At 37.1% G+C, this 13,746-nt stretch overlaps 1 protein-coding gene and 2 pseudogenes across 1 annotated transcript; all 3 read right to left on the bottom strand.

The window, feature by feature from the left end:
* Positions 1–84: 84 nt before the first annotated feature.
* LOC126625523 (probable apyrase 6) lies at positions 85–2,440 on the bottom strand. Its single transcript, XM_050294592.1, has 4 exons — positions 2,224–2,440; positions 845–1,023; positions 322–429; positions 85–201 (listed from the first exon to the last, which is right to left on the bottom strand). The coding sequence occupies exons 1-4, from the start codon at positions 2,438–2,440 to the stop codon at positions 85–87; spliced, it is 621 nt and encodes a 206-aa protein (XP_050150549.1).
* Positions 2,441–8,776: 6,336 nt separating this feature from the next.
* On the bottom strand, positions 8,777–9,254 carry LOC126625522 (uncharacterized; annotated as a pseudogene).
* On the bottom strand, positions 9,210–12,955 carry LOC126627088 (uncharacterized; annotated as a pseudogene).
* Between the last annotated feature and the right edge of the window lie 791 nt (positions 12,956–13,746).

Below are 13,746 nucleotides of genomic sequence, written 5' to 3'. Positions count from 1 at the left end.
TATTGCAGGGGGAATGGGGAAGGAAAACGTACACAATAAAAACCTAGGACTAAACGCTTAAGAAACGTACCCTTTTTCAATGAATCATAACTCAAGGTTCATGGCATTCATATAATCAGTGAAGAAAGCAAAGCTTGTATCTTTACCTGAGTCGAAGTCTCCTGAAACAATACCCTCTTTCAATGAATCATACGCAACATTCTGCAAAACCAAATTACTTCTAAACTTCAAACCATAAAGTAATGCCTTAAGGAAAATTAAAGTTTCAAGCTTCCATTTGGCTAGCAACTTTAAATAGAGTTAATAGAACTAAATAAATACCTGGCCGAAATGAAGAAAGCTGTGACTGTAGAGATTGTAAGTGACATTTCCAAATTTAACAGCACGAGAGAACTCGGGAGGCACCGGCTCACTTGAAACAAATGTCACCTAAAATAAAATTGCACTGAACATTATCAGACAACCAAAAATTAAAAACTTCAAATTGCTAACTGCTTGAACCATGCACAACTCTCCCAACTCTTTTCTCTGTTATTTTTTTCAGTAAGTTAGAAAAAACACCTCAAGAGTTTAACTAGAGTTAAAAAACAACTCAGCTAGCCACTTTTCGTTTTCTAACTAATTCTTACTTGCGAAATTCCTTTGTTGTTATTCACCCATTCATCGTCAGCCGGATTTTCCTCTAAAAGCATTGTACTTGAAGCGTTTTTCTCTAAAATGTACTATTATCAAGGACTATTAAGTGAAAAGACCTAAACTTTTTAGTGCTTGTGGATGAAGAGATACCTAATCATATTTCCCAATACAACACCAATTCCCGAATAACAGATAGAAGTCACCTAACCTGAGCAGAAGCTCCACCAAGTTCAATTATCCCAGTTGTCTGCATTGGATCACCACCCAGAGTCCCAAGTGCGTGGTTTGCAACAACCCAAGCATATAATCCTTCATCAGATCCTACATCAACCAGAATTTTCAGCAATACGAATTTGAAGACTAACTCCGAAAGTAAAAATCTACGAACTTGAAGTTAACATAAAACTAACTAAGAACATCATTGCAAACAATCTTATAAAAAAAGAAGAAAAGTTTGCGGACTGCACAAGACTTTAACTAATGTGGGATTTGGGGAGAGCAAGACATACAAAATAATAACATTGTTTCTAACGATTACAGATTTAGGCATTATGGCTATTCCTAGTAATTCAAACTTCAAACCTGATCTGGTAGACGGTTTTGAAGAGAGAGATGGGCGATGGAGGTAGCTGCTGCAACTGGGTATGCAGTTTCTGCCTCCCAAAATGATCAAATGAAAAGAAAAAAAAGTTGGTGACTTTGCGCAACGCATGCCCACCTACGTCGCGCAAAGGTGGGAAAAAGCGGTAAATTCTTAGGGTTTCGCGCCAAAAGTTTGCGCGACGAAGGACACGTCGCGCAAAGCCGTTTTGCGCGACGTAATTTTATGCGTCGCGCAAACATGTTTTTGTACTAGTGTTGTATACTTTCTTTCTCATTTCATGTGTGGATATTAAATCCCTGGTTTATTACTGTTCTTTTTTATTCCATGAGTGGTTATGGAATCCTAAATTCTTTTCGGTAGGTTCCATGAGTGGTTTTGGAACGCTACATCTATTTGGTTCCATGAGTGGTTCTGGAACCCTACATTCTTTTGGATTATATGAGAGATTCTAGAATCCTACCCTGGTTCCTTAAGAAGTTCAGGAACCACGTGCATAGTTTTTATTCGATTCCATGAGAGATTTTGAAACCCTACTTCGTGTATCCTTGTTGTCTGGTTCCATGAGAGGTTCTAAAACACGGAACTTGATGATGTTGTCTAGCCCTATGATTATATTATATGTATGAAATTGATGATTTGATGTCTATATGGATTTAATCAAGATTATAAGTAATGATTATTTTGTACATACAATGAATTGTGAAATGTGGTTTTTAAATCACATATGTTGTATTATTGTCACTCACACAAGTTAATTATGCAACTGATTTGGATTTTGCTTTGCCCTATGACCCATTCCCACGACATAGGGTTATTTTGCATAGTAACAGGTAGAGCTTATAAAAAAAGGTTTTCAAGGGTTGTAGTTGGCGTGTGCAATGCACTCAAGAGTAGGATTTGTTTCCTTTATTGTAATTTATTTTCCGCTAAATATCTGATGTATAGTATGTATGAGTCTCGGCTAATTCTATGTATTATTGTACCCCTACTTTCAGCTTCCATGTGTAGATCTCTAGTGTTATTCAGATTAGGGCGCGACAGCCAATGAAGAACAAACGTTGCTGAATCTTTCCACTTTCTCTGAGTCATCAAGCTATCGAGGAGGAGGATGTCGTAGAAGAGGTGGACAAGATCGAGGAAGAGGTGGTCGAGGCAATAGAGACGGTTGAAGGTTTGGAAATCAAGGTGATAGCAAATCATCTCATGTTCAAAAGAGAGATGATGATTTTCAAGAAAACAGAGGAAACCATTATGACAAGTCCAAGGTTAAGTGTTATAGATGTGGAAACTTTGGTCACTAGAAACATGAATGCTACACAAAGTTTTCAAAAGAGAAAGAAGAAAAATTCAATTTCGTTGAGAATAAAAGAGGAAAAGACACTTGTAATGGCCTTTCATGCACTAACAAAAATGAGGACCAAAAATGGTATATGGACACTGGTTGTAGCAACCTCATGAGTGGATGTAAGTTTTTCTTTGTTAATTTAGATGAAAGTTTTCGATTCAGTGGTGAGTTTTGGGGATAATCAACTGTGAATGTGATGGAAACGGGAGATGCTCACATCAGGACCAAAAATGAGGTCGTTGAAAATATTTCAATTGTTTTTTGACATTCTTGATTTGAAGACAAATTTTATGATCCAATGAAAGGCTCCATTGTTGTAGTCAAGATGTCCTCCAACAAGATGATTCCTTTGAAGATCAAAGCTGTAGAGGCTTGCTTGCTTGCGAAGGAAGATGGGCATTGGAGATGGCATACCAAATATGGCAATTTGAACTTCAATGGTTTGAGAACACTTCACCAAAAAGAGATGGTCACGATGTGTGTAGTCTTTGATGTGTGTAGTATGTATCACTAGGACGCATGAAAGAGATTTATTTACTAGTGGAGCAGTCAGGGCTGAATTTGTTTTGGAGATGGTTCACTCTGACCTATATGGACCAATCAATCCCATCTGAAATGGTAACAAGGAGTATTTCATCTCCCTTATTGATGATTTTAGTTACATGGGTCTATTTCTTGCAGGAAAAATCAGAAGCATTTAATGCTTTCAAAAGCTTCAAAGCCCTAGCTAAAAATGAAAATTAGACAAGAAGATCAAAAGTGGGGGAAAGTATTGTTTGAAGAAATTTGATGTATTTTTGCAAAGAGAAATACATCAAGAGACATCTTACCACTGCCTACAAACCACAACAAAATAGTGTGAGTGAGAGGAAGAATCGCACCGTTCTCAATATGGTTTGAAGTTTGCTAGTTAAAGGGAGCGTTCCAAAGAAGTTTTGGCCTGAAGCTGCGCTATGGTCTATTCATACTTTAAACAGAAGACCCACGTTTTTTGTTAAGAAAATATGGCTCCTTAAGAAGCTTGGAGTGGACTAAAGCCCATAGTTGATCATTTTAAGGTGTTTGGGTGGATAACATATGCACATATCCCTAATGAGAAAAGAAAAAAGCTGAATGATAAGAGTGAGAAGTGTGTTTTTCTTTGTGTAAGTGAAGACTCAAAATATTACAAATTGTACAACCCTATGACAAAGAGGATAGTGGTAAGCAGAGACATGATATTTGATGAGGACACCATGTGTAATTGGTCTGAGAACAAATCATTTCAACAACAAATTCCAATTGATGATGATTCAAACAAGGAAGACTATACAACTTTTGCAACTCAAGCCCAACAGCCACCTCAACCTAAAATTCAATCACCTTAACAATCTAAAGAAAAGAGAGACAATTTGAGAAATGCGAACTCAAGGAAGAGGCCAACATGGTGATGGATTACAATGTAAGTCGAATGATGAAAATGCTCACTTTGTGTTGTTTGTAGATAGTGATCCAATCACATACGATGAGGTTATTAAAGATGAGCAATAGAGAGAAGCAATGGATAATGAAATCAATTACATTAAGAAGAACCAAATTTGGGAGTTGACAGATCTTCCTGGTAGAAAGAAAACCATTGGTGTTGAATGGGTTTTCATAACAAAGCTGAATGAAAAGGGTGGACTTAACAAGCACAAAGCTCGTTTCGTAGTTAAGGGTTACAAGCAGAAACATGACATCGATTACAATGAGGTGTTTGCCCCAGTTTCAAGCAAAACATGTTCGGGTTGGTGATATCTCTAACAACTCAAAATTATTGGTCAATCTTTTAGTTAAACGTGAAGTCAGCATTCTTGCGTGGTAATATGCAAGAAGAGGCGTACATTGACCAACCGTCTGATTACGTGAAAAAAGGAGAAAAAAGAAGGGGTAAAAACTGAAAAGCACTCTATGGACTAAAACAAGCACCTCGAACTTGATACAGTTGCATAAATGCTCATTTTGTCAAACTTGGATTTCACAAAAGTCCCCTTGAGCACACTTTTTACGTCAACTCTAAAGAATGAGGTAAATTACTCATTATGTGCTTGTATGTTGATGACTTGATCTTTACTAGAAAATATGTTAAAATGTTTGATGAATTTAAGAAGTCTATGATGAAAGAGTTTGAAATAACTGATCAAGTATTAGTGCACTATTGGATATAAATCATTCAAACTACTGCTGGTAATTTTATATATCAGAAGAAGTATGCACAGGATATTCTTAAAAGGGTTCATATGGATGAATGCAAGCCATTTGGAAATCCAACTGAACTCAGTTTAAAGTTGTGCAAAGACAGAGGAGGGAAGGATGTCCATAGTACTAGGCTTCCTGTTAGGGGCTCGCTATGCCAAAAGCGAGAGAAACCACATCCTTCTCTTTCCTTTTTACGCCCCTACGTCACCACACGGGAGGGACATGGGGACGTGAAAAAAGGGATCCTATCAACTTGTTCTGACCAAAAGCAAGTCATTGGCAGTGTCATGTACTTAACCTCCTCACGGCCTGACATCATGTATGTAGTGAATTTGGTAAGTCGATATATGGAGAAACCAACTGAAATGCATATCAATGCAGCCAGAAGTATTCTCAAGTATGTGAAAGGGATAGTTGATTATGGTGTGTTTTATAAAGGGCAAATAGTGCTGGTTTTGTTGGGTACACAGAATGTGACTCTGTAGGTGATATAAATGATCGTAAGAGCAGTTTTAGCCATGCATTTACGCTTAACTCTGGTGCAATATCGTGGTCCTCAAAGAAGCAATAGATAATGACACTTTCCTCCACTGAAGCTGAGTTTATGGTAGCACTTACAAGCTTATGTCAAGTTGTATGGCTTATAAAGATGTTTAAAGTACTTGGGTGATGATCAAAATGGACCAACGATCTCAACTGCGGTAACATGTCAACTATCAAGTTGTCAAGGAATCCAGTCATGCATGACATATTGATGTTCGTTTTTATTTTCTGCGTGATTTGTGCAGAGATGGAAAGATTGAACTAGAGTATTGCAAGAGTGGAGAACAGGTTGTAGACATCTTAACTAAACCTTTGAAGCAACCTACTTTTGAGAAGTCGAGGAACATGCTTGGTGTTTGTTCAGTTCGAAGCATTGATCATGAAGAAGTTTATGTGATGGTAGAGAAGCCAGATGCTGATGAAGAAGATTATGCGATGGTAGAGAAACCCTAAACTATTTTCAATAGAAATCAGTTTAAAGGAGGGCGTTAAGAATTATTTAATCATGTTTAATTAAGTTTTAATTAAATAAAGTTTATGTAGTAACGTAGAGACCAAGTCAAGCTATAGTCCTACTATGTAGGCGATGGGTTTGTGTCTGTTCACCACGTTCAAAATTGTTTTTGTTGCTTAGGGTTGTTAACTCCACAAAATATGCACAAGTCATGTTAGTCATTATCGTGGACCTTGCCTATTTCTATTTTATTTGTAAACTTGTTTCATTCAGTTTAATGAGAATCTTCAGCATTCAATAACTATGCAATTTAACTGTTATTTAACTGTTCAGAGCATCCTTTACGTTTAGGTTTTTCAGTTTCTAATAGAAGAAAGTCCTAGTTTCTAGCCCGCATCGGGCCCCCATGAAGCTCATCACAACAACCACTCACCTAGCTCCCTACACCGTAACATCAACTTTGATGTCAGCGAGGTGTTCAAATGGCAATCGAGATTGTACGACGTGTCATCGAGGGTGTTGTTCACTATCAAGGAGGAGGAATCTGGTGACAAGCTTGTTCTTCTCTCCATGCTGCATCCGGGGGCGACTGGAGCTTCACCTCGTCGACCCAATCCATTCCTTACATTTTAACCTGGAATTGAATGTTGGGTTTGGAGATTGGAGGGAAAAACAGAAAGAAATGTTGGGTTTGAAAGGTCACGAGAAAAGATCTCGGGAGTAGAAAACATTGGTAGAGAAAAGGAAGAAGATAGAAGGTTTGCTTTGTAAAGGTTGTTGGAGTCATCTTTCCATCATTGTTGCGGAATTGTTTGGCTGGATTTTTGGCATCTATTGGGCGGATGTTTTTCGGTGATGCATCGGCAGCGATCTCAGGGAATTCAGGGTTCTCTATTTCCTTTGCTGTTTTTGAGCTCAAACCTTTGTTATGGGTTTTGTTTTGAGGGTCTATACTTTCTTTTGAGCTTTTCTTGTATTTGCACCTCGTTCTTCGTAAACTTTAGTGTGTTTTTGGTAATACATCTACCGCTTTTACCAAACAAAAAAAAAAAAAAAAAAAGATCGAAGGTTAGGAGAAAATGACATTTTTTTTCTTCCCTTTAAAGGTGATTATGTGTATAGCACATGACATACTTAATGGAAGAATAGATGAAAAATTCGAAAATCCAACAGCTAGGTGGAAATTTGACTAATTATAAGAGTTGAGCCTTCATTAACGGTTACCACCACCTTCATGAGAGTATAGCACATGACATACTTAATGGAAGAATAGAAGGTCATGGAAGCATAGCCTTCACTAACAGTTACCACCACCGTCATGATGTCATCACCTCCAAACCCAACGCAAAACCACCAACTCCATCCTACAATTCAAGCCGCCAACATCGAAAAGAAGTTCATGAATGTTGCTAAAATGGTATGGACTACCCTGATATGGCCACCACCATCTTCATCACCAAAAAGAAAAACTGGAAGGTTTACAAGCCGAGAATCAATGAATAAGGAAATCAAATGAGTAGAAACAAACTCTTTGGAATCCTATCTCTGAATTCTTAAACTTTGTTAAAAGATTGCCCTCCTAATGTAATTTCAATTTGAGTCTCTTTTCGATTAAATTCAATACCTGTTTGATCATTGAGTTCCATATTATATAATCTATGTTTGAAATTTAGATTTTGAGGCAACTAATATTAATATTGTCTATTATATGTCCAGTTGGTAGATTTTGAATATGATCTATGTTTGAAAAATTAACTGGAGCTTAAGAGGATGTGACATTTTTAACTAGTTGGGTACTTGTTTGAAATGTTTAAAAAGATTAAGACCAATTTAGAATGAACCTGAACATCCTCATCATCTGCCATAAGCAAATTATATTTGACTCTTTAGATTCCCTTCTGCACATCACTTTTCTTCAGTTGAATAATAATCTATTTCGATCTTTCTGAAAACAAGGGCTTCATTAAAAAACACAGAGAATAATTTTATTAGGCAAACTCCTAGAAGCACAATAATAATAGTAATACTACTCACACCATGTTTCCATTAGTTTATTAGTATTTAGATTTGCTTAGTTTACTAATCAAGATTAGGTCAAAGATTTACCACATAAAGGTACCTAAAAGGATGCCAAGTGACAGGATTTCAACCAGTAAAACGCACGTGGTAGACTCCATTTACATTAGTATTGCATTTTTTCTAAAATTAGTAGTGACTAATATCTCAGCAGAGGCCCTACAGCCGGATATAGTCGGATTCTAAACACTGGTATGTGTTCCGGTCCCATGTGCGGTCGAGTTGAAGTACATGCATGCATATCTCTTGATCTGAGTCACTCGTCTGGCCGGTTCTCCCTTCACTACCTTCCAAACAACAATGTTAAACAAAATTGGAGCAAATCACTTGGGCACATCTAACTACTGATTATCTATGCTTGACGGGAAGTTTGGTCGGTTTTCGGAATCACTACTAAATTAAATAGTTTGAGCGACGAGGGAGATTTTGTCGTGCAAAGCACTCTTAGGTCGCACAAAAATTATGGCGACCAGAAATTCGTCGCGCATATTTTGTCACGCAAAGGTCGTGAAAAAAGACATTGCACGACAAATAATTTCAACTTCATCGCTCACCTAAACAATTGCGTGATGCTTTACTACTCATCGTGCTAATGTTATACGGACAAAGGTTTTCATCGTACGATATAAAAGGGTACAAGTACGCTTTTGTCTCGAAAAATGTAAGAGGCGTGTGGTAATGTGCGACGAAGTCGTGAGACGCGCTTAATTTTGCACAACGACCAGTCGGCGTCGCGTAAATGTAATTTTTAATAAATAAAATAAAAGGAAAAAAAAAGATTTCACACTAATGACAAAAAAAAAAAAAAGAAGCAAATTAATGAATAAAAACAAGTTTTATTTGTAATATAAATAAAAATGTACGTACAAATATAAAGTTAAAAAAAAAAGCGGGAACAAAACTATGAAAAAAAAGCTGAAAAATCTATAGGCATGTCGTTCGGAGGTGCTTGGTAATCTTGCTGCTGGTTGGGGACGGGGTTGAAGGTCGACGGGCCTGATTGCTATGCTTGTTCGGTGTGGAAAGGCTCTGAGGGCGATGGTGCAGAAAAACCAAGGAGATGTATTCCGGAGGAACTGAGGGCTTGTACAAGCATTGACATTTAAGTCTTGTACAATGCCAACTCACTCCTCAGGCCAGCGACTTCCTGCGTAAAAGCCGTAACCTGGCCCCTTAACTGATAAGACTCCACTCTCCCGCCGCCTGGCATGTCCCATACCCTGACAATATATCCCTGGCCTTGGACCGAAAGTTTGGTCCAACGTCTCTGTCACGATGTGAAACCCTGCATCCTCAAGGGGATCCACAGACTCAATCAACGTGTCCGAGGGAAGCTGGGAGGCAGACTACTAAAACATCGACTGACTTTTCTCCACCATAGTTGCTTATAAAAAAAAAACATGGATTATTAATAGAAAACAATTTGAAATAATTAGTATAAATGTTTAATGCATAAGAAATTAATTGCATGAAGGGACTCGGTCAACTCATCCCTAGGCCGAACATAAACGTCAGCAAAGACGTCGATCTCCGGAAATTTTGAACCCTCCTAAAATCGAAAAAGATAAGGAAAATGTTAGTACGAAAAAAAAAATTATTAGCGACATTTTAAAATTGGAAATGAAAGTTGTAATATATACATTCCATCGCGCCTCTATCCTATAGGAGAAAGGCCTCTAACCAGAATGGTGGAGAATAGTCTTCTTCTCCCGATTGATCTTGTTCGCCTTCGCCTTCTTCTGTTATACAAAAAATAAGTGTATTAGTTATAATACTTAAAGAAAATTAAAAAAATACTAAGACAGATTAGTAAAAATTAACAAAAGTAAAATGAAAGAAGTCATAATTAAAAACACACCATATAGCCCGGCTCCTGAAAATGACCACAAAGCCAAACCCAACTATCTTGTCGGTCCTCCAACTCTTTTGGACAACCCTCCTCGAGAGCGACCTGTGGATCATCAAGCTGCTGTAAACATTGGTGCAGGTCACTCTTCCACTGCTTATAGCGTTCGGAGAAGAGCCGATTGAGGTACGCGAACATGTCCTCGTCCATGTCCTCCAAATTGTAGTTTGTCTGCAATGTAACAAATATTTTGAAAGTATTAGTAATAAAAGATGGTAATAAATATAAATATATAAACTGTACATGAAAAGCATTAAAAAGGCAACGTTACTTACGAACAATTGATTGTGCACCGTGTTCTTCGTCTCCTTCGGCATTGCCTTCTAAGACTTCCACCGCATAGGGCAAAAGGTCCGCACAACATGCCCAATGTCGTGGGCCAATGCACTATGCTGCTCCACCGTTGGTGCTGCCCAATGTCGCTCATCGTATCCGATTGGGATACGACTGTTGGTCACCCAGGTGACCTTCGCCGTCTTCAATTGCCGACAAGGTCCTCGAGTTTTTTTCTTCGCTGCAAAAAGATGAAAAAAAAAAAGAAATCATTAACCCAAAACTTATAACAATTCCTACTAAAATTTCGGCATAACCTCCCCTATAATTAAAACATTTCCCAAAACCCTGAAAATAACATTAACAATATACGTATCCAACATAATGATCACAATAGTTAATAAAAGGTTCAAAGCGATGACAACTTTTTAATCCTTACATGACATAACTTAACAAATTGAACCTAAACTAACAAAACTCAGTCAACATGGGAATGAGGGAATGAATTAGGATTGTATACATGGCTGTGTACCCGAGGCATTAGTTGTGGATCCCGATGGCAACATCTGGTCCGTAGTGCGGGGGCGCCGGTGACTACATTGGATGCTAATAGGAAGTGCCACCGAAGAAGCAGATGATGCCTACGCCTATGCGACTGGATGACCAATTGGGTCAACCGGATTGTCCGGCCTATGGTCCATCTCTGCTAGAGCAATAGTGGTAATAATAGGTGTAGTCATCGGACTAGGTGTAGAAGTCATCGCCCTCCGAATTCTAATGAGGTGTGACATCTATAAAATTGGAAATCAATTTGTTTCGTACACAAAGATTTAACTTACCGTACACATGCTAATAATTTCAACTTAAATTTAAAACAAAATTTAAAAACCCTAATTCTAAACCCAATTCAAGTTTGGCAGAAACAAAAGTTAAAACTGATATACTATACACAAAGTAATAAATTCAGAGACGATATATAGACCCATCAATTATAACTTATAAGAAGAAACTAGCATAAAGGAGTAGTTGGAGGCAAAATCATAGCCTATGAGTGTATGCGTCCGTCTACATGTACGTGCTCTATGTGTGTGGGTGTGTGGGTGTGTGTGTATGTACTATGTCTGTGTGTGTGTCCATGTATATATGCTGATTTTGGGTGTGTGTGTGTGTGTGTGTGTGTTAATGTATGCTAATTTTCCATGTACTCAGATGTATGTTTATTTTGGATGTATGTACTGTGTGTGTGTGTGTGTGTACTAAGCAACATAATTTCAAACAGTTTCCACCATAATTACTTAATAGTTTCACAGGTAGTAATGAGAAAAGGGACCATATAAAGTGATTCTCAGTCTTTTTAAACATCCACATTACATATAGAAATCATATGACTGTTGGATATAAATAGAGCTTGCTAACTGGAGTAATTAACAATGCAATATATTTATAAAAGAGTGAGTAGCAACAAATAACACTTTCTATCTATTTAGGAGTCAAGACTTTTGAAAGTGAACCATTAGTAGGCTAATTAAGCTATTTATGTTCTTCAATTTAAACAACCCCACGACCCTATTTCTATAACTATCTATGTCCGATTGTATGACTAACTAATTAAGCTACAACACTATTTCTTTAACAAAATCATACATTCTTCACATTGGGAAAAAAAAAAGTTACCGCAATTAATAAGAAAAATTCAATCAAGAGCGAGACAAGGCCCACTCGAAAAACAAATTTTTTAACCAATATCCAATTCCAAAATCCAACACCAAAGTAGCAAAAACCCCACTCGAAAATTGAGGACCACAGCTAAAGATAAGTAGCACGTTGGTCGTTTAGTTACTAGTACATTCGTTTGACTTATATTAACCATAAAAATACTCTACTTGTCTGAGAAATCCATAACCAATTTTCTAACTTTGGTTCCTTTCCAAGAAGGAAGGAGTTACAAATTTTCCAGATTATGCATTCTGTAGAATCCAACAACTACATCCAGTAACCAACATAACAATTTTCAAAAAATATCCAAATCAAACACCAAAGAAGTAGAAACCCTAATTGAAAAACTGAGGAACAAAGCTAAATTGTTGTCTTCATGATTTCTTGTTTAAGATTAGTGGGCCGAGCAGCACGTTGTTTGTTTAGTTACTAGTACATTTAATTTAATTATTATAGGGTGGGAAACCAATTGTCTAACTTAGGTTACTTTTTAAGAAGGAAAGAGTGTAAACATTTTCCAGGTTCTGCATTCTGCAGATTCCACCCACATCTAGCAACAAACATCAAGTTTTTCAACCAAAAACTTCAACCAACATCCAATTCCAAAATCGAATAGCAAAGTAGCAAAAACACCATTCGGAAAACCAAGGAACAAAGCTAAAGATAGTAGAAAGTTCATTTAGTTCCATTATTTCTCAACACACTAAATCACTTTGCATGGTAATAAGAAAAATTCAATCAAGAGCGAGACAAGGCCCTAATTCTAACCCCCAGTGAAACACCCTAAATTTAACCCCCAATTTAAGAAAACTTCATCTAACCTCATTGCCCAAAATCGTTCCCCTAATTTTAGACCTAAATCTAACCCCAATTAAGAACCCTAAAAACTATAATTTAAGAACTTAAATGTAACCCCCAATTAACGAACGCAAAATCTAACTCGACTGCCTTAATTTTAACCCCCAATATGAAAAAGAAAAAAAAACAAAAAAAAAAAACCCTAATTAACATGGTAAATAAAGAAAATTTAAAATAAAAACTGAAGAGGAAATTACCTCTTGGAAACAAAGACGCGACGGCCGGAGAGAGGGACGGAGAGACAGATGGAGATACAGAGGAAGGAAAGAGAGGGCATCGAGCAGGGAAAAAAGGAAGAAGAGGGAAGTGAGGGGAGGAAGGAGGGACACGGGGTTAAAATATAGAAACTTGCACGACAGAGTGTTTGTCTCACAAGGCTAAAAAATCATCGCGCAAGTTTTTTAAAATTTCAGCGAAAAATAAGCACCTTAATTGAATTTTCAGACACTTGCGCGAGGAATACATATATTTTATCTCGCAAATACACTTTGAGCGACGAAATATATGTATTTGTCGCACAAATGTTTGAAATTTTAATATTCCCCCGTAAAATTAAAATGCTTGCGCGACCAAAAATTGTTATGCGTCTCACAATTATGTTTTAAAATGGTTTTTTAAATTCTTTTATTTTGTTTACAATTTATTATAAAATACAAATAAAACAAATTTATGTACAAAGTAATTCACTTATAAAATGGGAATCATTCATACCATTTTTTCCATCACTCTATATAATGCATTAACCATTTCATGCGTTTTACAAAAAAAGTTATGAACAAATTGCCTTAATCTTCATCCGAACTATAATAACTCTCACTTTTGTCGCTATCATCATTTTCAATGTCCCATTCCTCATCATCAATATGTACGTCACCATCGTCGTTTGTGCGTACTGGACCTCTGTATCGTGGAATATTACCGAGGTCAATTGTGATCGACTGAATCAGTATTTCGATTGAAGATACTCATTCTATATGAAATGGTTTTTGGATAAGATTACTATCTCGGAGTGTTTCCGCACCACTTTCCATCGAAAATTCAAGACGTTGGTCAGCAACATTGTCAATGTCGTCATTAGTACGATCTTATTCTGGTATAGCATGCACATTCCTATGATA

The sequence above is a fragment of the Malus sylvestris genome, chromosome 6 (genome assembly GCF_916048215.2).
Source record: "Malus sylvestris chromosome 6, drMalSylv7.2, whole genome shotgun sequence".
NCBI classification, from domain to species: domain Eukaryota; kingdom Viridiplantae; phylum Streptophyta; class Magnoliopsida; order Rosales; family Rosaceae; genus Malus; species Malus sylvestris.
This window is presented reverse-complemented; position numbering and strand designations above follow the sequence as displayed.

Coding starts and splice junctions, on each gene's coding strand:
- LOC126625523 (XM_050294592.1), bottom strand. CDS start 2,440: ATGATTTGCTATCACCTTGATTTCCAAACCTTCAACCGTCTCTATTGC. Junction 1,024..2,223: donor CATGGAAGCTGAAAGTAGGG/GTACAATAATAC, acceptor GTTAACTTCAAG/TTCGTAGATTTTTACTTTCG. Junction 202..321: donor GCTTTCTTCATTTCGGCCAG/GTATTTATTTAG, acceptor TTGGTTTTGCAG/AATGTTGCGTATGATTCATT.